Source organism: Coffea arabica, chromosome 3c, assembly GCF_036785885.1.
Source record: "Coffea arabica cultivar ET-39 chromosome 3c, Coffea Arabica ET-39 HiFi, whole genome shotgun sequence".
NCBI lineage: Eukaryota > Viridiplantae > Streptophyta > Magnoliopsida > Gentianales > Rubiaceae > Coffea > Coffea arabica.
In genome coordinates, this window is record NC_092314.1 from 36380855 (window position 1) to 36400575 (window position 19721).

Genomic DNA, 19721 nt, shown 5'->3' on the forward strand with positions numbered 1-19721 from the left:
TCAGATTGTTTCATTTTTGTCCAATTGTAACATTATTAAAAAAAATTAACAAGCACCATATGCACCTGTTATCCAGCAAATCAAGTGTCATTTAGTACCCCAAGCTTAAAACCATATTCATTTTGCACTCCAAACTCTAACATTTAGACACATAATCCCCTTGACTTTGTTATGGTGTATAGTAATAAACTTTTTAAATCTACAATAGGTATAGATAGATTTACATTTAATATTTGACCCATCTCGTTACTGTCAGATTGACAAAATTATTTAGATTAATATTCTATATACTGACAATGCATACACTGTCAAACATAGATGCATGCCATGTATGCTGTATTTGAATTTGAATTCCAAATTTTTTCTATATGATATGTATCTATATGTAATAATATATACATTGTAACTATATATAAATTAACTCAAATTATTTTTGCAAATTTTTTTCTTTGACGCGAGCATGTGTGCATATACACATCATTCTTTTGTTGATGATAACAAAGAGTGTACTTGATAGCAAATTATTTCTCAATTATTTTTTTGTCTCACATACAACATACAAAAAAAGTGTCACGATATTTTTTTCCAAAAAATTATCCCAAATAATCTCCTATCCAAATACACTCAATATTAATTGAACGTTCAACAAAAAATAAATAAAATTTAGTTGACCAACAACTTGTATGTACGTTATAAGCAATACATACATGTATGGCACCATTAATCCTATTCTAATCGTTGTACTTGTAACCAACATTTGAATTATGTTAGCCGTAATTAGTTGTCAACACTTATCCTGTCCAATACTTTGTCAAACTGTGAACCATAAGTTTTTATTGTTTATTAATTGGTAAATAAATAATATGTCAACTAGTGTATTGCCCTTTACTATTTATAACACCTAATTTAAAATTTTGACTTATTCCTCGGTTAGATATTTGTACATCAACCTTTATGGTGTAGGGTTTTTGGTCTTTATCCAAAAAAAAAACTTTTGTGTCTTAATTATTATTTGGTGATTATAGAAACATAAAAAGTTATAAAAGTAATTTTATGAATTTGATGTCGGCAAGAAACGTCAAGTACCAGGTAACACTATCTTCATATGCCGTTATCGCTACCACCCCTCTCAAATTCTCTCTTTCTGCCTCAATCAATAATGCCAGCCACTTTAGCTTCCATGTTCAAAAAAGGTATGCTGCGTTGGAATCAGATATCTTATACGATTCACATTTTTGCGTAACGTAACTATGATTTATATAGAATCTTATGGACTGAATTGTTGAAATGCTGCTCATTTGAAGTTTTAGAGATTATTCAGCAATTTGGCAAAGTCCCTTAGCTTTTATGCGCAACTAGTTGTTGCCTATTGTCTTCCGTTTTAACCCCAAAAAATGTGGGGACTAGGACTGGGAGAATAAAACATTAAGATAAGGAGTGAAACACTTTCATTTAGATGATAGGCTACATGACATAGCTTTGATTACATACGAAACTTAAATTAAGAAACCATGCAAGGAAACTATATAAGGCAATTCAAGAGCAATCATATTCCAACACAGCCACAAATCCTACATCCTACTAGATCTCCGCATTAGCAAGCCAAGCAAGATCAATTTTTGAAAACCAGTGGCATGCCTCGGTTTGTCCAGGAGAGGCTTTAAGAATCTTGAAGGCCACATGATCCGCTGAGAACGATGATGTATCCATGTGACATATTGCAAGGATTTTATTAACAGGAGCTCTTGTTTCGGGTTCCACCAAATCAACGGCATAAAGATGAGTTGAGGAGATCAAATGGCAAAAGTAGGCTGCAAATGGGAAGAAAACTTCATGACATGAGACAACTTTTTCAGCATCAAATTGCTTTATGTTTCCAATTATTAGCTCTTTTCCTGACCCTTTTGTACTTTTGGAAGTTAATGCAACCAACTGTTTTACACCTAAAACTTTCTTTGAGAATTCTATCATGTCTTCTAGTGATTTTGGGCAGCCCTTAATCTCCCCTTTTAGAGCTGGTGAACTACAGTACAGAAGGCTAGTTTCAATGGCTTCTTTTGTTGCAGGAGAAGTAAAAGACTCAGGAAACATTTTCTGGAGATCATTAGAGCTAGTGGATATCTTTGATGCAATTTGAGAAGGAAGAAAAGAGCGACGAGGAATTTGATTATTCAAATTTGGGAGGTGAACTCTATTCCCTGGTTCCAGGATTGACAGCCTAAAGAAAGAGTTGGGGTCAGCCTCATCGGCATGAAATGTGCGGCCGCCGTATCCGCTGTTGTATCCATCATCAAGTTTATGAAACTTTCCAGGCAAAACTGAACAAGCCAAATTAGCCATGGAGCAAAATTTGGCATGATCAGAAGAGAGTGATTGTTTGGATACTAAAGAAGCAAAATAATCAGAATCACGCTTAGACAGCGGTGATAATTTTGACAAAACTGATTCAGGCATATTATTGAGTACATTTTTAGACCAAAAGTTGAGCTGATTGGAGGCAGCAGATGTGGAAGCAAACGATGCAATTGTCACAGGAGTTGAATCAAGAGCTAGGAAAAGGAAGGTAAAGATCAAGGAAGATGTAAAGGAAAATTTAGCCATGTTTTCTTAGCTGAGAATAGCTCGAGGGAAAAGGATTCAGCTAGCATAATATTTATACTCGAAGAAAATAATATATTCCCAATAATAGAGAGTCTACAACAATGAGATATACTAGTATTGAATTTGGACCACCTTTTGTCATATTTAAGAAAGGACATTAGATCACATGCCATGTTGAAAAAAGGACGAAAACCTATGGGACATTAGTTATTATATCAATGGCAAGTTGAAGTCGTTTTGTCTCTCTCAAACAAAACTAATGAGGAAATTTGAGTTTATTGTGTAGTAAGCTTTATTTGTGATATAGCCTTTTAATTGAGTATTTTTCCTAGAGGCATGGTGTTTGGCATGTTAGTATCGATCGATCCGTGTTCCTATTTGTCTTGATTGACTCCTGTGACTTTCTTGTTATATGCTCAGTTTTGTCCTTAACAAGATGTAATTGATGATCAAAATTGGTCTCCAAAGATTAAAATCAATAATGAAGCAATTGCGAAAAAGTGGAAAACATGAAATATTGTTGATTTGATTATATCTCGTATAACATACTCTTCAAGGTAATTAGTACGGAAATTCTATTACTTTCAGAGTGCAAAATACACTATCACAAATGTATCTCAAGGGTTTCTTCACTGCCATTTTATCAAATTTGACCAAATGGAAAATGAGAAAAAAGGCTGCTGTTTGTGAGTCCTGTAAAATATATGTATGACTAAGTTTTAATCGATATCGGTTGAAACTGCAATATTGCATGAAAGTAAGCATGTGAATCGATTTGAACCCAAATTTTCAGACTTAAGCACAACCAAACCCAGGTGTTTTGAAAATTATGTACATGGGATGAGTTTGGTTTTATGTAATCCAAAATCGATTAATTAATGGGTCCAATGTAATTACATTTTGTAAGTGAAATTCCAACCATATATTACCTTGGAGGTCGGATGTCATTGAAATTTTTTTTTCTGAAGGAAATAAAAATAGAATTAGTCTATGTAACTTTATGATTTTGGTTCTTAATTTGCGCATGTTGTTGGATAATAATACGTTGTCTTTGTATTCCAACTTTTTTCTTGTTTTTAACCTAGTATCGTTTAGTTGTTAAGTTTATGATTTTTATGTGCATATTGTAGGAGGAAAATGGAAGTGCTATTACTTGGTTCGCGGCCTATTCAGAGAGGCATTAAAAGATGAAATTAAGTTGGATGTGAGTGTTTTTCAAAAATTATATATTTTAGAAATTCTTCCACTCTTGAATATCTCAAAATATTTGCTAAAAATATTTTAAAATATACTCTAAAAACTCTATTACAGCAAAATTTTTCAAAAATAACCCTAAAAACAGCTAATCCAAACGGAGTTTATATGTTTAACTGGAAACTGGTGGACCACTAGATTATGTTCCACGAATCTAGTGATTGAAACGGAATGGTTAAAATTTAGATTTTGGAGGTTTACAAAGTATAGGGGTAATTTCGAGATCTTTGATGATAAATTTGAGGAAAAATCAATCAAAACAATAAAAAAGCATAAAATAGGGGAAACAATGGACGGGGCAGGAACGGTTGCAGGTGCAACCATTCCAGACAATTTTGATCATTTTTAATAGCGCGTAACTTTAATTACATACGAAGTAACTTTTTTTGCATAACATGTAACTTTAGTACAAAATTTTATGGATCCACACACGTTGTGAAAATCGATGTACATCTAGTGATTTGAACCATATATATATTTTTTTGTCAAAATTTGACCGTCGACAGTTCAGATTTAGAATGATCGCTCGTACCCCTCACCGGAAACAATAAACACTGAGCAAAGTGTCAGTAAGTTTCAACTTTACAGACGTCTATGATGCTAGTCCTACTCATTACAGAGATACTAATGGATAACTACAGGATACCAATGCCGGGTAGAATTTGGGTTTAGATTTTCCTTTCCAAACCCATTAGCATTTGAGAATTTAATAGGTTTGACTTTTGATCTAGTTGTTACGTCCACTAGCATCTGAGTTTAGATCAAGTTCATTTCAAGCCACTCAATCGAGCGACAAGCCGAGACCACAATAACTCCAATGAAACGATGTTTAACTTTGGTATAAGAAACTAATGATTTTCTAATAACTCTAAAGACATCACATCAGTCACGTGAGCAAGTACTCTGTAATCAATAATGGAGATGGTAATTAACTGTCAATTTTATTTTGTATGACGTGCACGGAATATACATATCAATTTAATTCATTCATAATCAAATTTTACATTTATAAACTTCTAAATACCCGACACGCGATTTATCGCAAGTATACTAATCGTGAGCGAGTATAGGGTATTAAGAATCGATCCCACAAGAAAGATTGCAATTACCGACACTACTAAAGTTTCTATATTATTTAAACTATCAATGAATTATAATAAGTAAAACCTGCTGAACTTATACAAGAAAATAACAAATGGAAGCTCCTTGGGTTGTGGTATCCCTAACTATTCATGCAAGTGTGACTTTTGGATCATTGAGTACTACTATCTAGGCTAGCTATGGTGTAATTTCCTTATGCATTTGAATTCTACTTTCGTAGTGAATCAATTATACTCATAACTAATCCATACATATTCTCATGGTTATGAAATTAGTTACAAGTTCATTGCTTCAATGAAATTACATGAAATTAATCACCAAAACCATATAAGTGCACCTCTACTCTCGTGAGTGTACTATCTATGTTTAACACCTCTTGAACCAGTGTTGAATCTAATTTTTATTGCAGAAACAATACCTTAGATAATCAAGATTAATGGTACCAGATTAATCATGATTTAAAGAGTTAAAGTGTTAAATAACGTGCTCAAATACTAGCAACCAAATAGCCAAATAATAAATACTAACAATCATTGGAAGTTCAACCAAACCCAAGGCATAAACTTTAAAGACACATCATAAACACAAAATCCAGAACTTGTATATTAACTAAACTTAGAATCAAGTACAAAAGATAAAGAGTTGGAAAGAAAAGTAACCCCTGTCACATGAGCTCTTCCCTTGCCTTCTTCATCTCCATCTTCATCTTTGCCTAACTAATAAACAAGTAGGATGAACTATACTACTCTATACTCAACTACTAAACTAATTGAACTAAGAAAAACTAGTGAGAGCTACATTTTTGTGGAGTTTCTCTAGCCTCCCAAAGTTATGAAAATGTTGTTCAAGACTTATATTTATAGAGGAATTTCTTGTAATGGACAAGTGTTTAATCATGTATTGAACCCATAAACAAGCTAAAATGGAGTTGTAAAGCTTCTTTTGCAGCTGTCTTGGGCTGTTTCCACCGATAATCTTGCAGGAAAGGTTGGTCAAAAAGCTTGTGTGAACAGAACACAAGTTGGTAAGCCGAAAGTAGTGATCCGAGGGCTAGATCCGAGCTTGGATCGCTCAAATTACCCCTCGGATCGCATTTTTCTTCGTTTTTTTACCTTCACTGTTCATTGGGATCCGAGGCCTGCTACAGTGGATCCGAGCTCGGATCCTCTGGTCTCGGATCCACTTGTCCAGAAGATTAGATGAGGACTCGGATCATATTGGATCCGGGTTCGGATCGCTTGCTTTGTTTTTGATCCATTTCAACTGATATTTTCTCGATGTTAGAGGCTGAAATAGTTCTTATGTAAAACATGAAAGTTGTAGTTCTTTGAGTTAAATTTCCAATGCATCAAGAATCATCTAGTTTGGAGCTCTGTGGACTGATAAATGACCAAATTACCCTTGATTGGTCAGAAACTTGTTTCACCTTCGACCATAGAAAATGTACTTCAGTATTTCGACTTTTTGACTATGAAAACCAACGAACTGGACTTCAATGTTTTCGTACCAAATGTAGATATATCTCTTGGCTTCAAAATGATATAAGAATCACTTCAATCCGATCATTGTCGCTCAAGATATTGCCAAAATACCACAAGGTGTCAAAGCTGTGAAACTCCTTTTCTTTAGAACTTGATTGCATTTCATCTCTTGTACTTCATATTCTCTTTTTATCACTTAAAACCATCATCAATCATCCAATTCTCTTCTCAATTTATGTCATTTGATGATTGAATCATTAAACCTACAAAAATATGAAGTTTTCACCACAAAAAATCATAGGAATGCAATTTTTAACACTTAAACCCCTAAATGCATATTTTCACTAGAATCTTAGTTAATTAGCTATAAAGTTGTTAAAACACACCAAAACTAAATAATAAAACACACTTAAAACACTCAAAATATGCACTTATCAAACTCCCCCACACTTGAATTATTGCTTGTCCTCAAGCAATCAACACATCTCCGACAACAATGATTCAAGAGGTGAAACACTATATGGAGTACATTCCCAAAAAGTGTGACTTTTTAAACTAACTTCCCAAAGGGTGGTGATTTTTTAGTATCTTCCCAAAGGATGAAAAACGCATCCAGGAAATGCGTTTTTATAAATAAAATCGCAATTGTCAAATGCGTTATTTCAATTTTCATCAATTTATTTTAATATAAAAAAATTGGTTAAATAACGCATTATTAGAATGCCTGATTTTAAAAAGTCTCATAGGATGAATGCGTTTTTGGTCCTTAAAACCCATTTCTGAAATACGTTTATTAATAAAAAAACGCATTTGCTAAATGAGTTGTTTAGCATATCTAAGAAGCCTGTTCTACTCCCCGGTACTTCATAAGGGGTCTAAAAACTAATTTCCCCTCAATCCCTCTCTTTTTCTACCCTAACTTCTTCAGGCGCCAAACAAAACGCACCACCCATTCAATTTTTTCTTACATCTTATCCCACATTCGCAGCCAACGTAAGAGCAAGGGTGGTGATTGGGAGACTGCTGAGCTAATTAGGCATATTATCAGGTAATACTTAAAATCCCAAATTTAGGGTTTATGTAATGGATGCATTTAATTATTTTAAAGAGCAAAAAGCAAACCTGAGATGATTCTTTGGGGTTTATTGACAGAGGAAGATACCCTACAAAGGGCGAGAGTATTAGACAAAGAGATTCTGGAATTTTCTCAAATTCTACAGATCATCTACTCTCAGGTTTCTTTCTTTCTTTCTTTTTCCCTCTCAAGTAAGTGCTGAAATTTTTTTTTTCCCTCAAACTTAAAGTAAGTTTATTTTTTTGCAGATTCAAAGGATAAATTGTTGCCAGAGTATTCATTCTCTTCAAAGTGAGTGCTGAATTTCTTTTTCTTTTTTTTTCATACACTATTTTTGGTTGAAATATAAATGGCTTCCGTGTGTTTATGACATTTCTTCTACTAGTATACTTTTATATGTTGAGCTTCCAAGGTTGGAATTTTTGCTTCCTGTTGTTCTTGAAACCAATAAGAAGGGTGAAGCAATCAAAATAGTATAGAGCAATATGCATCCCGTACATTTATAGAAAAAGACAAAGTACGTGCCATCAACTAATGCATCATGAATTAAACTTCTAAAATCCGGATCTATTACTACTTGAATTCATAAATTTTTTACATCACCCAGTAATGCATCACTTAGATTCAAAAATGTATTGATCCATAATCTCTTGCACAATAATGAATTATAGAATACAAAGGAATTAAGCAATCCAGCAAACCCCAGCAGACGAAAAGTAAAAGATTTGGGAAAAGATATCCCCAACAGACCATAATATGAGATGATTATGTCAAGATGCTAAATTAGACTCCACACCTTGTACACTTTGCTGGAGATTACTTCAAAACTGAAGCAGGAGATATATTTTTCACCTTGTTTTCGAATTTTCTTTTTTTTTTTTACATGTCAGTGTAGTTAGCATTCAGTTAATTTATTTGAAGATATCTAACTTTCTCTCAGTTTACTTGTAAGAATGTACTTAATGTCAATTTAACTGGTCTGAACCATGATTTTGTTAGAAGAGGAGCAGGGGATTTTGTTAATCAGTCCAACAACTTGCCTTCTGAGCCACCCACTGCATGTGTTGTGTGCGTTCTTGTGTGCTTTTTTTAAATTCTCAAGACTTAGATACATGCAAGAGTTTAGATACAAAACGTAGCAGCATATTACATTCAACACTTTTGATACATGTATGTCTACTCTCTTTCAGTTATTGTTAGGTCGTTCTTGAAATATTTTCTTATTCTTTACTGGTTATTGGCGAATATGAATGTTGGCACTATAGATATTAATCTAAATTAATGTGTGGTCATGTCAAAATGAAAAGAAATAAGAGACTACTATAGACTTTTATTTTTGAAAGATTCTTTCACAGTATAGAACGTAATACCTGTGGACAGTTTAGAAGTTTAGGAGTTACCTACATTTACAAGATATGACTGGTTTTAAAATATACTTTTTATTTATAGTATTTTTCAACATTCGAGATGAATTGACTGTAGTTTACATTGCATTTGAAGGCTTGTTAGCATATGTTTTAATGGATCTTCAACATCCATTGAAACTTGCTTTATATTGGGATGGTCATATCCAATATTATCCTGATTTGGGATTTATAGGCCCAATTGGCAAGATAGTTACAATCAACCACAGGATAAGATTTGGAGACTTACTAAGTAATATACACTCATATATTGGAGTGGATACAATAACTATAGATTTGAAGCTCATCTGCAAATATCCTGATCATGGACCGTGGGGTTTCAAATTTTGCCCATTACTAATAATGAACGAAGAGGGAATGGATTTGATATTTTCTTTAGCAGCTGAGTACCCAAATACTATGGTTCATCTATACATTGTACGAGAATCAGTTGTCAATTGTCAGGAGGGCAATAACATCTTCACCAGTAAGGAAATGGCTCCATATGTAAATTTGCTGACACAAGATGTTGAATCTCCGATATTACCTGCACCTACAACTTCATGCACTCAATCTTTTCTTAAAGATAAGCATGGTGCACAATGGTTGCCATCTTCAAATAATGATATCATTTTTCGTGCAATGAGTAGTATGTCACCTTCATTGAAACCCATCCAATCATCATTACCTACTCCTTTAGTGTCACGGAATGCACTCGAATATACAGAACATAATGAAACTGCGAGTGCTAACCAACAAAGACAGGTGCATGTACTAGAAGATGATGTTGGCTGTTCTAGTTTATTTCAATTGGATCATAATAGAGAAGAAATTGGAACTATGAGAACCATTTTAGCAGCTGAAGAACCTATTGTTGGGGCTGAAATTGGAAATGCACTTGGGATAACTGATGTGATTCATAACTTAGTCCAGAATGAAGCATCTTTGCCGTCTAGAGATGATGCTTTCATTGATGCTGAACAAGGGCAGTCTGATGAAGACAGTGATTGCAATGTCGAGGTTGAAAATGAACAATGCACTTTTGGGGAGGATAATGGTCATACTAGTAATAATGTTACTTTTAGTCCTGAATTACCTGCTTACAATCCACCCGGAATGCCTTTTTATTTAGATATTGGAGATCTTGACAAATTTGTTGTCACTGGTAGGGGATCTCCTACAAGGATAGACTTTTGGAGTGAAAATAGTGTTGGTATTCGCAAGCATATGCGATTCAGTGACAAAGAGCAATTGATGATGGCAGTCCGACTTTGGTCTATGGAGCAATGCCGCGAGTTTCAAGTTCAAGAGAGTCGAAGTACAGCATGGAAAGTAAAATGTTTAAAATCTGATGAAGGCTGCAAATGGCAACTTAGAGCTTGTTTGAAAGCTACACATAAAACTTGGGAAGTTACTAAGTTGATTCCAGACCATACTTGTACTTCAACGGCATCAACAAATGATCATAGGCATCTTCAATCGAGGATCATTGCTCGCAGAATTGTGCATTTTATTAAAGAAAATGCACTTGCTAGTGTCAAGCAAGTTCAAACTCATGTTAAAAAAACTTTGCATTATGATGTGTCATACAAGAAGGCATGGATTGCTCGATGTAAAGCTATTGAAATGGTCTTTGGTGATTGGCCAACCTCATTCACAAAACTACCTAGGTTCATGGCAGCTATGGTATATTATAATCCTGGTACTATTGTTGTTTGGGAACACCACCCGTGCAGTTCAGAAATTTTGAAGACATTTGGCTATATGTTCTGGGCTTTCAAGCCAGCAATTGATGGTTTTTTGTCATGCCGATCTGTAATTAGTGTGGATGGAACATTTCTTCACACTCCATACAAGGCTAAGTTGCTACTTGCAGTCGGACAAGATGCAAACAATCAAATTTTTCCTTTGGCATATGCTTATGTGGATGAAGAGACCAATGAAAGCTGGAATTGGTTCTTGCGTCTTCTTCGTCAACATGTTCTTAAAGAAAGACAAGTTTGCTTGATTTCTGATCGTCATAAAGGAATATTAAATGCAATTAGATTGCAGAGGCTTTGGCAACCGCCATATGCAGTTCATCGACTTTGCTTGCGACATGTTAGGAGTAACTTTAACACAAAGTTTCATAACACGCATCTAAAGAAATTGTGTTGGGATGCTGGTTCTACCCCTCAAAAGCGCAAGTTCACCAAGATAATGGCAGAAATTGAGAGGATTGATGCAAAAGCTGCTAAATATCTAAGAGAAATAGGGAAAGAAGAGCTATGGACCTTAGCTTATGATGGGGGGTACCGACATGGAATGTTGACAACTAATATTTCTGAGAGTTTCAACAATGCAATCAAAGGTGTTCGTAATCTGCCTATTAGAGCTGCCGTTGAACTAGTATTCACTCGAATAGTTAAGATGTTTCAAGATAAGAAGGAGGATGCTCTACATTGTCAACATCCACTTCCAAAAAGGCCATGGAAGATATATCGAGAGGCTGAAATTAAAGGCAGAAAACATAGTGCTGTGCAATTCTCTTTAAGTGATGGCATTTTCAATATATTGACACACATAGATGAATCTGGAAAAGGAGGAAACACACAAACGGTATGTATGAAAGAAAGATCGTGCACGTGTGGTAAATGGATGATCACTCGCATCCCATGCTCCCATGCTATGCTTGCATGTCGTATGATGAGCATTAATCCTATTACACTTGTGGGCCAGGAGTACCACAAGAACTTGTATTTAAAGACGTGTAGTGGGCAATTTCATCCTATACAACATGAGGATTATTGGCCTGGTCAACCATTTTCATTAGTAGGAGATATGACTCGTATGCGTCCACCACATCAAGGACGCACATCTACAGCACGTATTCACAATGAGATGGATGAGCGAGAAGATGATGCTCCTAGATGTCGAACCTGCCACCTTCCGGGTCATAATAGGAAAAATTGTCCAAGGTTGTCTTCTAATCAGTCAAGGCTATCTTATAATCAATCATAGTTCTACAGAGTCATAATTGGATTTTGGTATTCTTTCATTAGAGGGTCTAACATTGACTTCTAATCAATCATTGATTTGTATGTTTGAAATTAAATCCTTCAAGTGTTATTTTCTAATAATATTATCTTTTTTTTTTGGATTTTAGGACATATGGATAATGAACAATTAGTTGCATTTGTTCCTGGTCCTATTATTGGAGATGTATTGACGCGCCAACCCCACCATCGATCCACAGATATTTGGATAGGTGCTGGACACTATAGGCCATTACAAGTTCGGAGACATGACGGTGAATTTTGGAGAGGAATTCCATTCGATCCTAGGGTGCAAAGGTATATTGATGAAGCTGGCTTTGGTGGTGTTGTGCGCACAGGTCAAATACAACTCGACCACGCACTTGTCACAGCTTTGGTTGAGCGTTGGCGAACTGAAACTCACTCATTTCATCTTCCTATTGGTGAAGCTACCGTCACTTTACAAGATATAGGGATATTATGGGGGCTTCCTATTGACGGACAGCCTGTTATAGGTGTGGACACACATCGAAAATCAGAGGATTGGTTGCCGATTTGTGAGGACTTGTTAGGATTTCGACCTAAAACAGATGATATTAAGGGAGGGAAACTATTATTGGGTTGTTTAGATGCTCCCTTAGCTGTCAGACTTCCTAGTGATGCATCAGATGATGATATTAGATGTCATGCTAGGATGCGTATTTTACAGCTTATTGGTGGTCACCTGTTTTCAGATAAATCTGGCAACATGGTCAGCCTAATGTATTTGTCATTTCTAAGAGATTTTACTGTTACTCGAACATATAGTTGGGGGAGTGCAGTTCTTGCTTTTTTATATCGTGGACTATGTAGAGCTACTCTTTGTACCTCACAAGAGATTGCTGGACCATTGGTTCTTTTACAGGTATTTTCACTAAAACTCTTTGAATTTTTTTTTTGGTTTCTAACAATTATGACCTATTCTTGTTAAATATCCTAATTTTTGTTTTAGCTTTGGACATGGGAACGATTTCCTACCTTATGTCCAGATAGGCCAGTGCCTAAAATGGAGTTGCCAGCTGAGAGTCCTTATGGTGCAAGGTTAGTTTGTATCTGCCTATTAGTGTTAGGATATATTAGGTATATAATTTAGATACATTACCGTAACAATGACGGTGTATTGTTGATTATTCTGTAGGTGGAATGTCGATTTTAACCTTTCTAGAGTAGCAATGCATGTATTAGTTGTATATCGAGATCAACTAGATAGCTTGAGAGATGATCATGTAAGTATTTATTTCATGCATATTTCATGTATCATGGTAAATTGCAAGTTACAACCAAATTTTTTTAGTTTATTTTGTAATTTTCCATTTTGTTATTCATAGTTTGTATGGCAACCATATCCTCAACACATTTTAGAGACATTGCCTCAGTGTTGTTTGGCTAGTTCTGAATTGTGGCGTAGTCGAACTGCACTTATTTGTTGGGATATAGTAGAGCTACACCTACCAGATAGGTGTATGCGACAATTTGGATTTGTTCAGCATATTCCGGCACCATGTGACACGGATTGGAGTTTGCATCAAGTGGATCGTCGAGGTAGACGAAATACAGATTGGACCCTTAAACACTACCGCCACATCCAAATGTGGATGGATCGAGCTTCAAGTATACAAGAAGGTGAACTCGAGGAGGTTCCTGGTGAGGCTAGCTTAGAGTATATGACTTGGTATAAGCAGCGTACAAGATTGCTTATTGGCAACCCATCATTGAGACCACTATTACCAGCTGGTTATCAGGGTATTGCACCAGCTAATGAGATGATGGTAACCATTATTTAGATATTTTTAATTGACTACTTTGTTTAAAGTTTTGTATTGGCAGCATTAGAATTTATTTTGATAACATTTCAGGTAGATACATTGCATCGTGTCTATTATAGATCACTTGAAGCATTACCACATGCTGAGGCCATCTCTGTTCCTGCTCTCACTGATATTCGGGATATGTGCCAATCAACTATGCGTGCCATTGGATGTGAGATGAGATTGAAACTCCTACCATTGAATCCAATAATGCCGCTCTCAATGGATGAAGAGTTGCAACATGTAGTTCCACGGGCACGTGTTCGAAGAGCCACACAAGAAGGTTCACAAAGAATCCATAGAGGGGGACGAAGGCGAAAACACGTCCAAACTGATCAAAACAGTGTACAAAATCAGATTTTAAGTCAGGATGAGTTTGTAGGAGATCATATGTTGAATCAAGAGACTAGAGACGTGGGAAATGAGGAAACAGCTAATGAGTTCAATCAGACATGTGATCGGACTTCTGAAATCAATCTCGATCAAGGTCAAGGGGATGAACATACAGAAGCTGATACAACACATGCACAAGCTGGTGAACATGATCTGACGCATGTGCAAAGTGATAAGCATGATCAGACACATCTGGAGTTTGATTTGCAACATCAAACACAAGAACATGTTGATCGAAATAAGCGTGACACTTGTAAAGGTCGTGGTAAAAATCAGCATCTACCCTTGCGGCCACCATCTAAAAGAGTCAGAAGGCAAAAGTTGTGTTACTCTGGAGGCATTCTCAAATGATTTATTGTACTTGTCTTGTTATAAGAATTCTTATTGTATAAGAGAATTTGGATTGAAAACCAAGTAAATTTAGTATATGAAATTAGATGTGATATTATATCATCTTATGACATATTTGAATATGCAAGTGTTTGCTTAACAGGTGATATAAATTAAGCACTGCCCTCCCTTAGAAGGAAATTGGAGCTCATTGCTAACAAAAGATTGTGAAAATTTACCTTTATACCCTAATTATTTGGAGAAACCTAATGGCCAAATTTTGCAAAAGAAACTTGTTTCTTGTCAACAAATTAAGTAACTGATTAAACTAATTAAATTACCTACGAGTGTTACTTTCGCGCAATTAATTTACGTTAAATATAAAACCTACAAGTTTTTCATAAAGAACTGGTATGTCATGGGCAATTTAATTTTGTTTTAACTTTCAAATATTTAATTTATGTTAAATACAAAACATACTAGTTTTCCTTTCATAAAAATATTAGTATAACACTTTTTAAATTTTACTTACAAACATTTATATATTTAACATAAATTATATGATTCAGAGTAAAATGCCTGCCCCCATAGCTAGTACTTTATTCAACTAATCGAAGAAACCCATAAAGAGTTGGTAAAAAGTGGGTAATTTCTTTTTTTTACTTTCACGTATTTAATTTATATTAAATACAAAACCTACTAGTTTTCCTTTCGTAATAATATTATTATAATACTTTTTGAATTTTACTACCAACATTTGAGATACAAAATTAGTGTATACATATGTAAAATCCAAAGTTCAAAACCTTTAAGCCTTTTGCAAACCTGAAATGAAATCTCTACCAACTAAATTAATAACAACTATGAAATAACAATTTTTTTGGATCTTGACTTCCATTAGTGAGCTAAATTAATAATAACTTCGATAAAATAATAAGATAATATTTAAAACAAAAACCTTACATAATCGAAGTCCAGAATGAAGAAATGAAAAAAAGTGGTACATATTGTAAACAAACAACGCATTCATCTAATGCGTTTTATTATAAAATAACGCATTTCCGAAATGCGTTTTATGGTGAGATCAAAAAACGCATTCTAATAATGCGTTATTTGACCAATTTTTTCATATTAAAATAAATTGATGAAAAATAAAATAACGCATTTGACAATTGCATTTTTATTTATAAAAACGCATTCCCTGGATGCGTTTTTCATCCTTTGGGAAGATACTAAAAAAACACCACCCTTTGGGAAGTTAGTTTAAAAAGTCACACTTTTTGGGAATTTACTCATTAAATTCCTCATAACTTGGTAAACAATCATCATGCACTTGTTCAATTTACACTCAATACTTATAATATCAAGTAAAGGAAAGATAATTATGCCCTAAATTCAACAAGTTAAACTTAATCTTTCACCCTAACCTAATTTCACAAATAAGCAAGTCATATAGTCAATTTATACCTTTCCTCCTCCCAAAATCATCTCTTTTCTCAAAATGTTTAGCTAAGACGGATTTACGGCCGGATATCTTACTTAAATAGTGAAAACGTCTTTTGACGCGAAGATCGACACTTTTAGGTGAAGAACTCCGATTACTCAACATTTCATTTCTTTAAATTGCTATGCATACTCTTAATTCAAGTACCCCTTACGCAAATGTCGACATTTGTAAATACCGAACCCGGTTACTGGGTATGTGAATCATTGGAATAGAACAAAAATTACTCTTATTCTTTTTTTTTTGTTTTTCTTTTTCAAAAGTAAAAGACAATAAATAGATATTCCCTCTTAATAAATATGCAAGAATAATCAAAGAAAAAGTATAGCTTTTATTGACTATATCAATCACTTACTTACAAAATTAAGTAAAGAGGAGAAATCATATTAAACATGTAAAATTATAGACATAATTCTCCTCACTTTACTAGATATATTTTCTAAAATGCAAAAATTCTAATTGCATAATAATCATTTCCAAGTCAAATGAGAATTAAATCTTCCAAAATATATATAAAGTTTCCAAAAGTGGAATAATTAGACATTTAAAGTTGGAACAATTTGGCCCGCCCTTTTTAAATAAAAGTGCAAAAATTTGAAGAATTTTTTGGCCATAGTGAAATATTGGAAAAGATTTTAGAAAAATTTGGACAGAGTTTACCCTTATAAATGGATGAAACTCCCTGCCAACAAACCCAATTTCAAGAAAATTATCCACATGGCAAGTATTTCAAACACAATTCCAACATTTTTAAGCATTTAAATCCACAAAATATCATCACGTGGTATTAGAATGCAAGTTCAAACATTTCCCTCCCCCACACTTAAACTTCACATTGTCCTCAATGTGAGAAAGAAAAAATAACAAAAGTAAGAGAAAGTAGTACTCCCCTAATAAACTTGTGCTATCCAAATCCATGGCCAAGCAATGAACTTCCAACCTTATTTGCAAAGAAAGGAGGGTTTAATTAATGCACCACTTCAAATGGCAAACTCAAGAAAAAAAAAACTAAAACTTCCAAGAAGTAAGCATGCTAATCAAGGGAAAAGGGACAAGGATCAAGCATGTGGAACCATACAATGTTCACGGGATAAAAACATGAAATGAGCTAATCTTTGCTAATCAAGTATATGCATTAGTATCCAAAACAAAATAAAGCTAATTTCACAAATAAGCTCATCATCATGAACAAAATAAGCTCCATTTTTACATTTTGTCATCAATGATCAAGTCCCCTCAAGTACAAAATGAAGGAGGAAGAAAGGGAAGAATAAGGAAAAGTGATCTGAGCATTTGTTTTTGAAAAGATCCGAGGTTGGATCATAATGAGTGAGCTTGGATCAAAAAACTCAAATTTTTCTCTGATTGCAAAAGTAGATCCGAGGCCTCATATCCATTGATTCTGCACTTATTGCAGAAGTTTCTGCAATTTTCAGTTTGACCCCAATTTGAAACACACTTTCCAATTCGTGCTCTACAATGAAATTTTTAACAATTCAACACTTCACGCACATGAAAAGTGACTTAAACATGAATCTCAAAACCTCAAAACAAATTAAAAATATGTAGAATACAATTTGAGGGTTGAGATTCTTAGATCAAATAGTCCCCTTGACACTTCCAATGCACGTGATGGTGCTCAAATGGCTCAAAAGAGTGCAAATAGGTTATGAACACATTTAAACACTTGAATGCACTTCAACTTCATGCAAAAGACTGACTTAACCTCATATCATGAAATTAAGCATTGTAAACTAAAAAATTAAGGTTAAACTTCCCTTTTTTACATCGGTCTCCACTCCTTATAAACTTTTTTGCATTTGAAATAATTTGCATGAACCCTTGCCATTGTCACCTATAAAACACACAAAAACACTAGTTAAACAACTAAAAACTACTAAAAACAAGAAATCGTTGGGTTGCCTGTGACGCCTCCACTTCTCCCAATGGCGAACCCAAGGGTATCGGCGGGACACCTGCCTAACTCTCACCAGGATTTGGTACTAATTAAATTTACACTCAATAATAACCAATCGATACTAAAATCGGAAAGATAAAGGAAGGTCAATTTCTCCATAAACGTTCAAGTCTTATATCATAATCTACCCAGTTACTTTACATTCCCAAAATACACAGATTCCAAAATCAAATTCTAAACAAATACATCCATAATTCTAATCAAGTGAAGCCAAGAAAACATGCAAGACAAGTAATTCAATAATAATAGCACTTACACAATAGTGAAAACTATAACATTCAAGAAATTTCACAATTTATAATAAACACCCTTAAATAGGATGCAGAAGCTCTCCGGAGCTAATGATTTCTTACTTTGCCCAAATTCAATTTTAATACCTTCTCGTGACGACACCCCATCCTCCGGGTAGGTAATTGAATTCGTAGCACTTCACATATTCCATGTATGTTTTTGAGACGATTCGAGAGGTACCTCCCACCCAAATCGGTGTGGTACTTACTATCGTTCAGAGGTCGATGAGATATCGCTACAATCGACTTAGAGTGTTTTAGGGTTCTGAGACGATTCGAGAGGTACCTCCCACCCGGATCGGTGTGGTACTTACTATCGTTCAGAGGTCTAGGGTACTGAGACGACTCGAGAGGTACCTCCCACCCGAATCGGTGTGGTACTTACTATCATTCAGTTTATAGTTCTGAGACGATTCGAGAGGTACCTCCCACCCAAATCGGTGTGGTACTTGCTATCGTTCAGAGGTCGATGAGACATCGCTCCAATCGACTTATACAGCCATAGCAATTTTTTCAAGTCAAATCAGGTCAAGCAAGTCAGGTTAGGTCAAGACAAATCAGGTTAAGTAAGTCACGTTAGGTCAAGCACGAGTCATTTATTTCAAATGAGAACGAGTGCGATAAAGTACACACTCGGCTCGGCAAGTTTACGTATCATGTATAACACTTGTACATCTAATATCTCAATCACATAAGTATTTAACACATACTTGACACTCATCTAGTCAAAACAAGTGAGTAAGCGCCCAAACAAGTGTTTAGACGTCCGCTTCGAGTCCCTCTTGAAGGTCCCCTTGAGCGCCTGAGCAAAGAACCATAAATTATTATACACTATCACTTAGAACTCCTACTTATCAAAGAAAGTTGTACTAGTGTACAATCTAAGGAGAATTCATGAATTGAACCTTAATTATTTATAATCGAGACTCGGAAGTGGGTTTCAAAAACACAAGAGAAATCTGATTTTTGCCTTTGAAATCAAGTGTAAAACGGTCTAGCAATATCGGAGGAAAATGGAGAGTTTGAAACCCTCAATTTCCTTTAAGTTCGGAAATTTCAGATTCGGTAAGCAAACTTTAAAAAATCAGATCTCTCTTTCTATGAGTCCAAAATTGGAAAACTTAGTACCGTTGGAAACTATTTCCAAAGTACTAAAAGTTTCTAGAAGTCACTTTTCCATGATTCCAAACGGAAGGTATTCAAAATTTGTCTCAAAGTTGCTGTTTTGGCTTGCAAGATAGTTTCGGGGTTGGTTTTCGGCAAAGTTTGGAAATTCAGCAAAATTCACACAATGTGAACCAGTCTCTGAAATTTGGAACTCAATTAGAATCGCAAACAAAGTTTAAAACATAATAAGCAGAACAAGAATCGGAGTTTTGAACACCAAGATATAGTAGCTCAAAGTTGCTAAAAAATCGAAACTTTTAGGCAATTTCCAGGTTCAAATCAC

General features: G+C 34.8%; 3 protein-coding genes across 3 annotated transcripts; 2 read left to right on the forward strand and 1 right to left on the reverse strand.

Annotated features, from left to right (window-relative positions):
* Positions 1 to 1581: 1581 nt before the first annotated feature.
* LOC113735870 (polygalacturonase-1 non-catalytic subunit beta) lies at positions 1582 to 2454 on the reverse strand. Its single transcript, XM_027262844.2, has one exon. The coding sequence runs from the start codon at positions 2452 to 2454 to the stop codon at positions 1582 to 1584; it is 873 nt and encodes a 290-aa protein (XP_027118645.2).
* A 9611-nt stretch (positions 2455 to 12065) lies between these two features.
* On the forward strand, positions 12066 to 13427 carry LOC113735871 (serine/threonine-protein phosphatase 7 long form homolog). The gene is made up of 4 exons (XM_027262845.1): positions 12066 to 12833; positions 12921 to 13009; positions 13107 to 13194; positions 13377 to 13427. The coding sequence occupies exons 1-4, from the start codon at positions 12066 to 12068 to the stop codon at positions 13425 to 13427; spliced, it is 996 nt and encodes a 331-aa protein (XP_027118646.1).
* LOC140037702 (uncharacterized) lies at positions 13275 to 14632 on the forward strand. Its single transcript, XM_072082665.1, has 2 exons — positions 13275 to 13737; positions 13825 to 14632. The coding sequence occupies exons 1-2, from the start codon at positions 13432 to 13434 to the stop codon at positions 14518 to 14520; spliced, it is 1002 nt and encodes a 333-aa protein (XP_071938766.1). The 5' UTR covers positions 13275 to 13431; the 3' UTR covers positions 14521 to 14632.
* The last annotated feature ends 5089 nt before the right edge of the window (positions 14633 to 19721 follow it).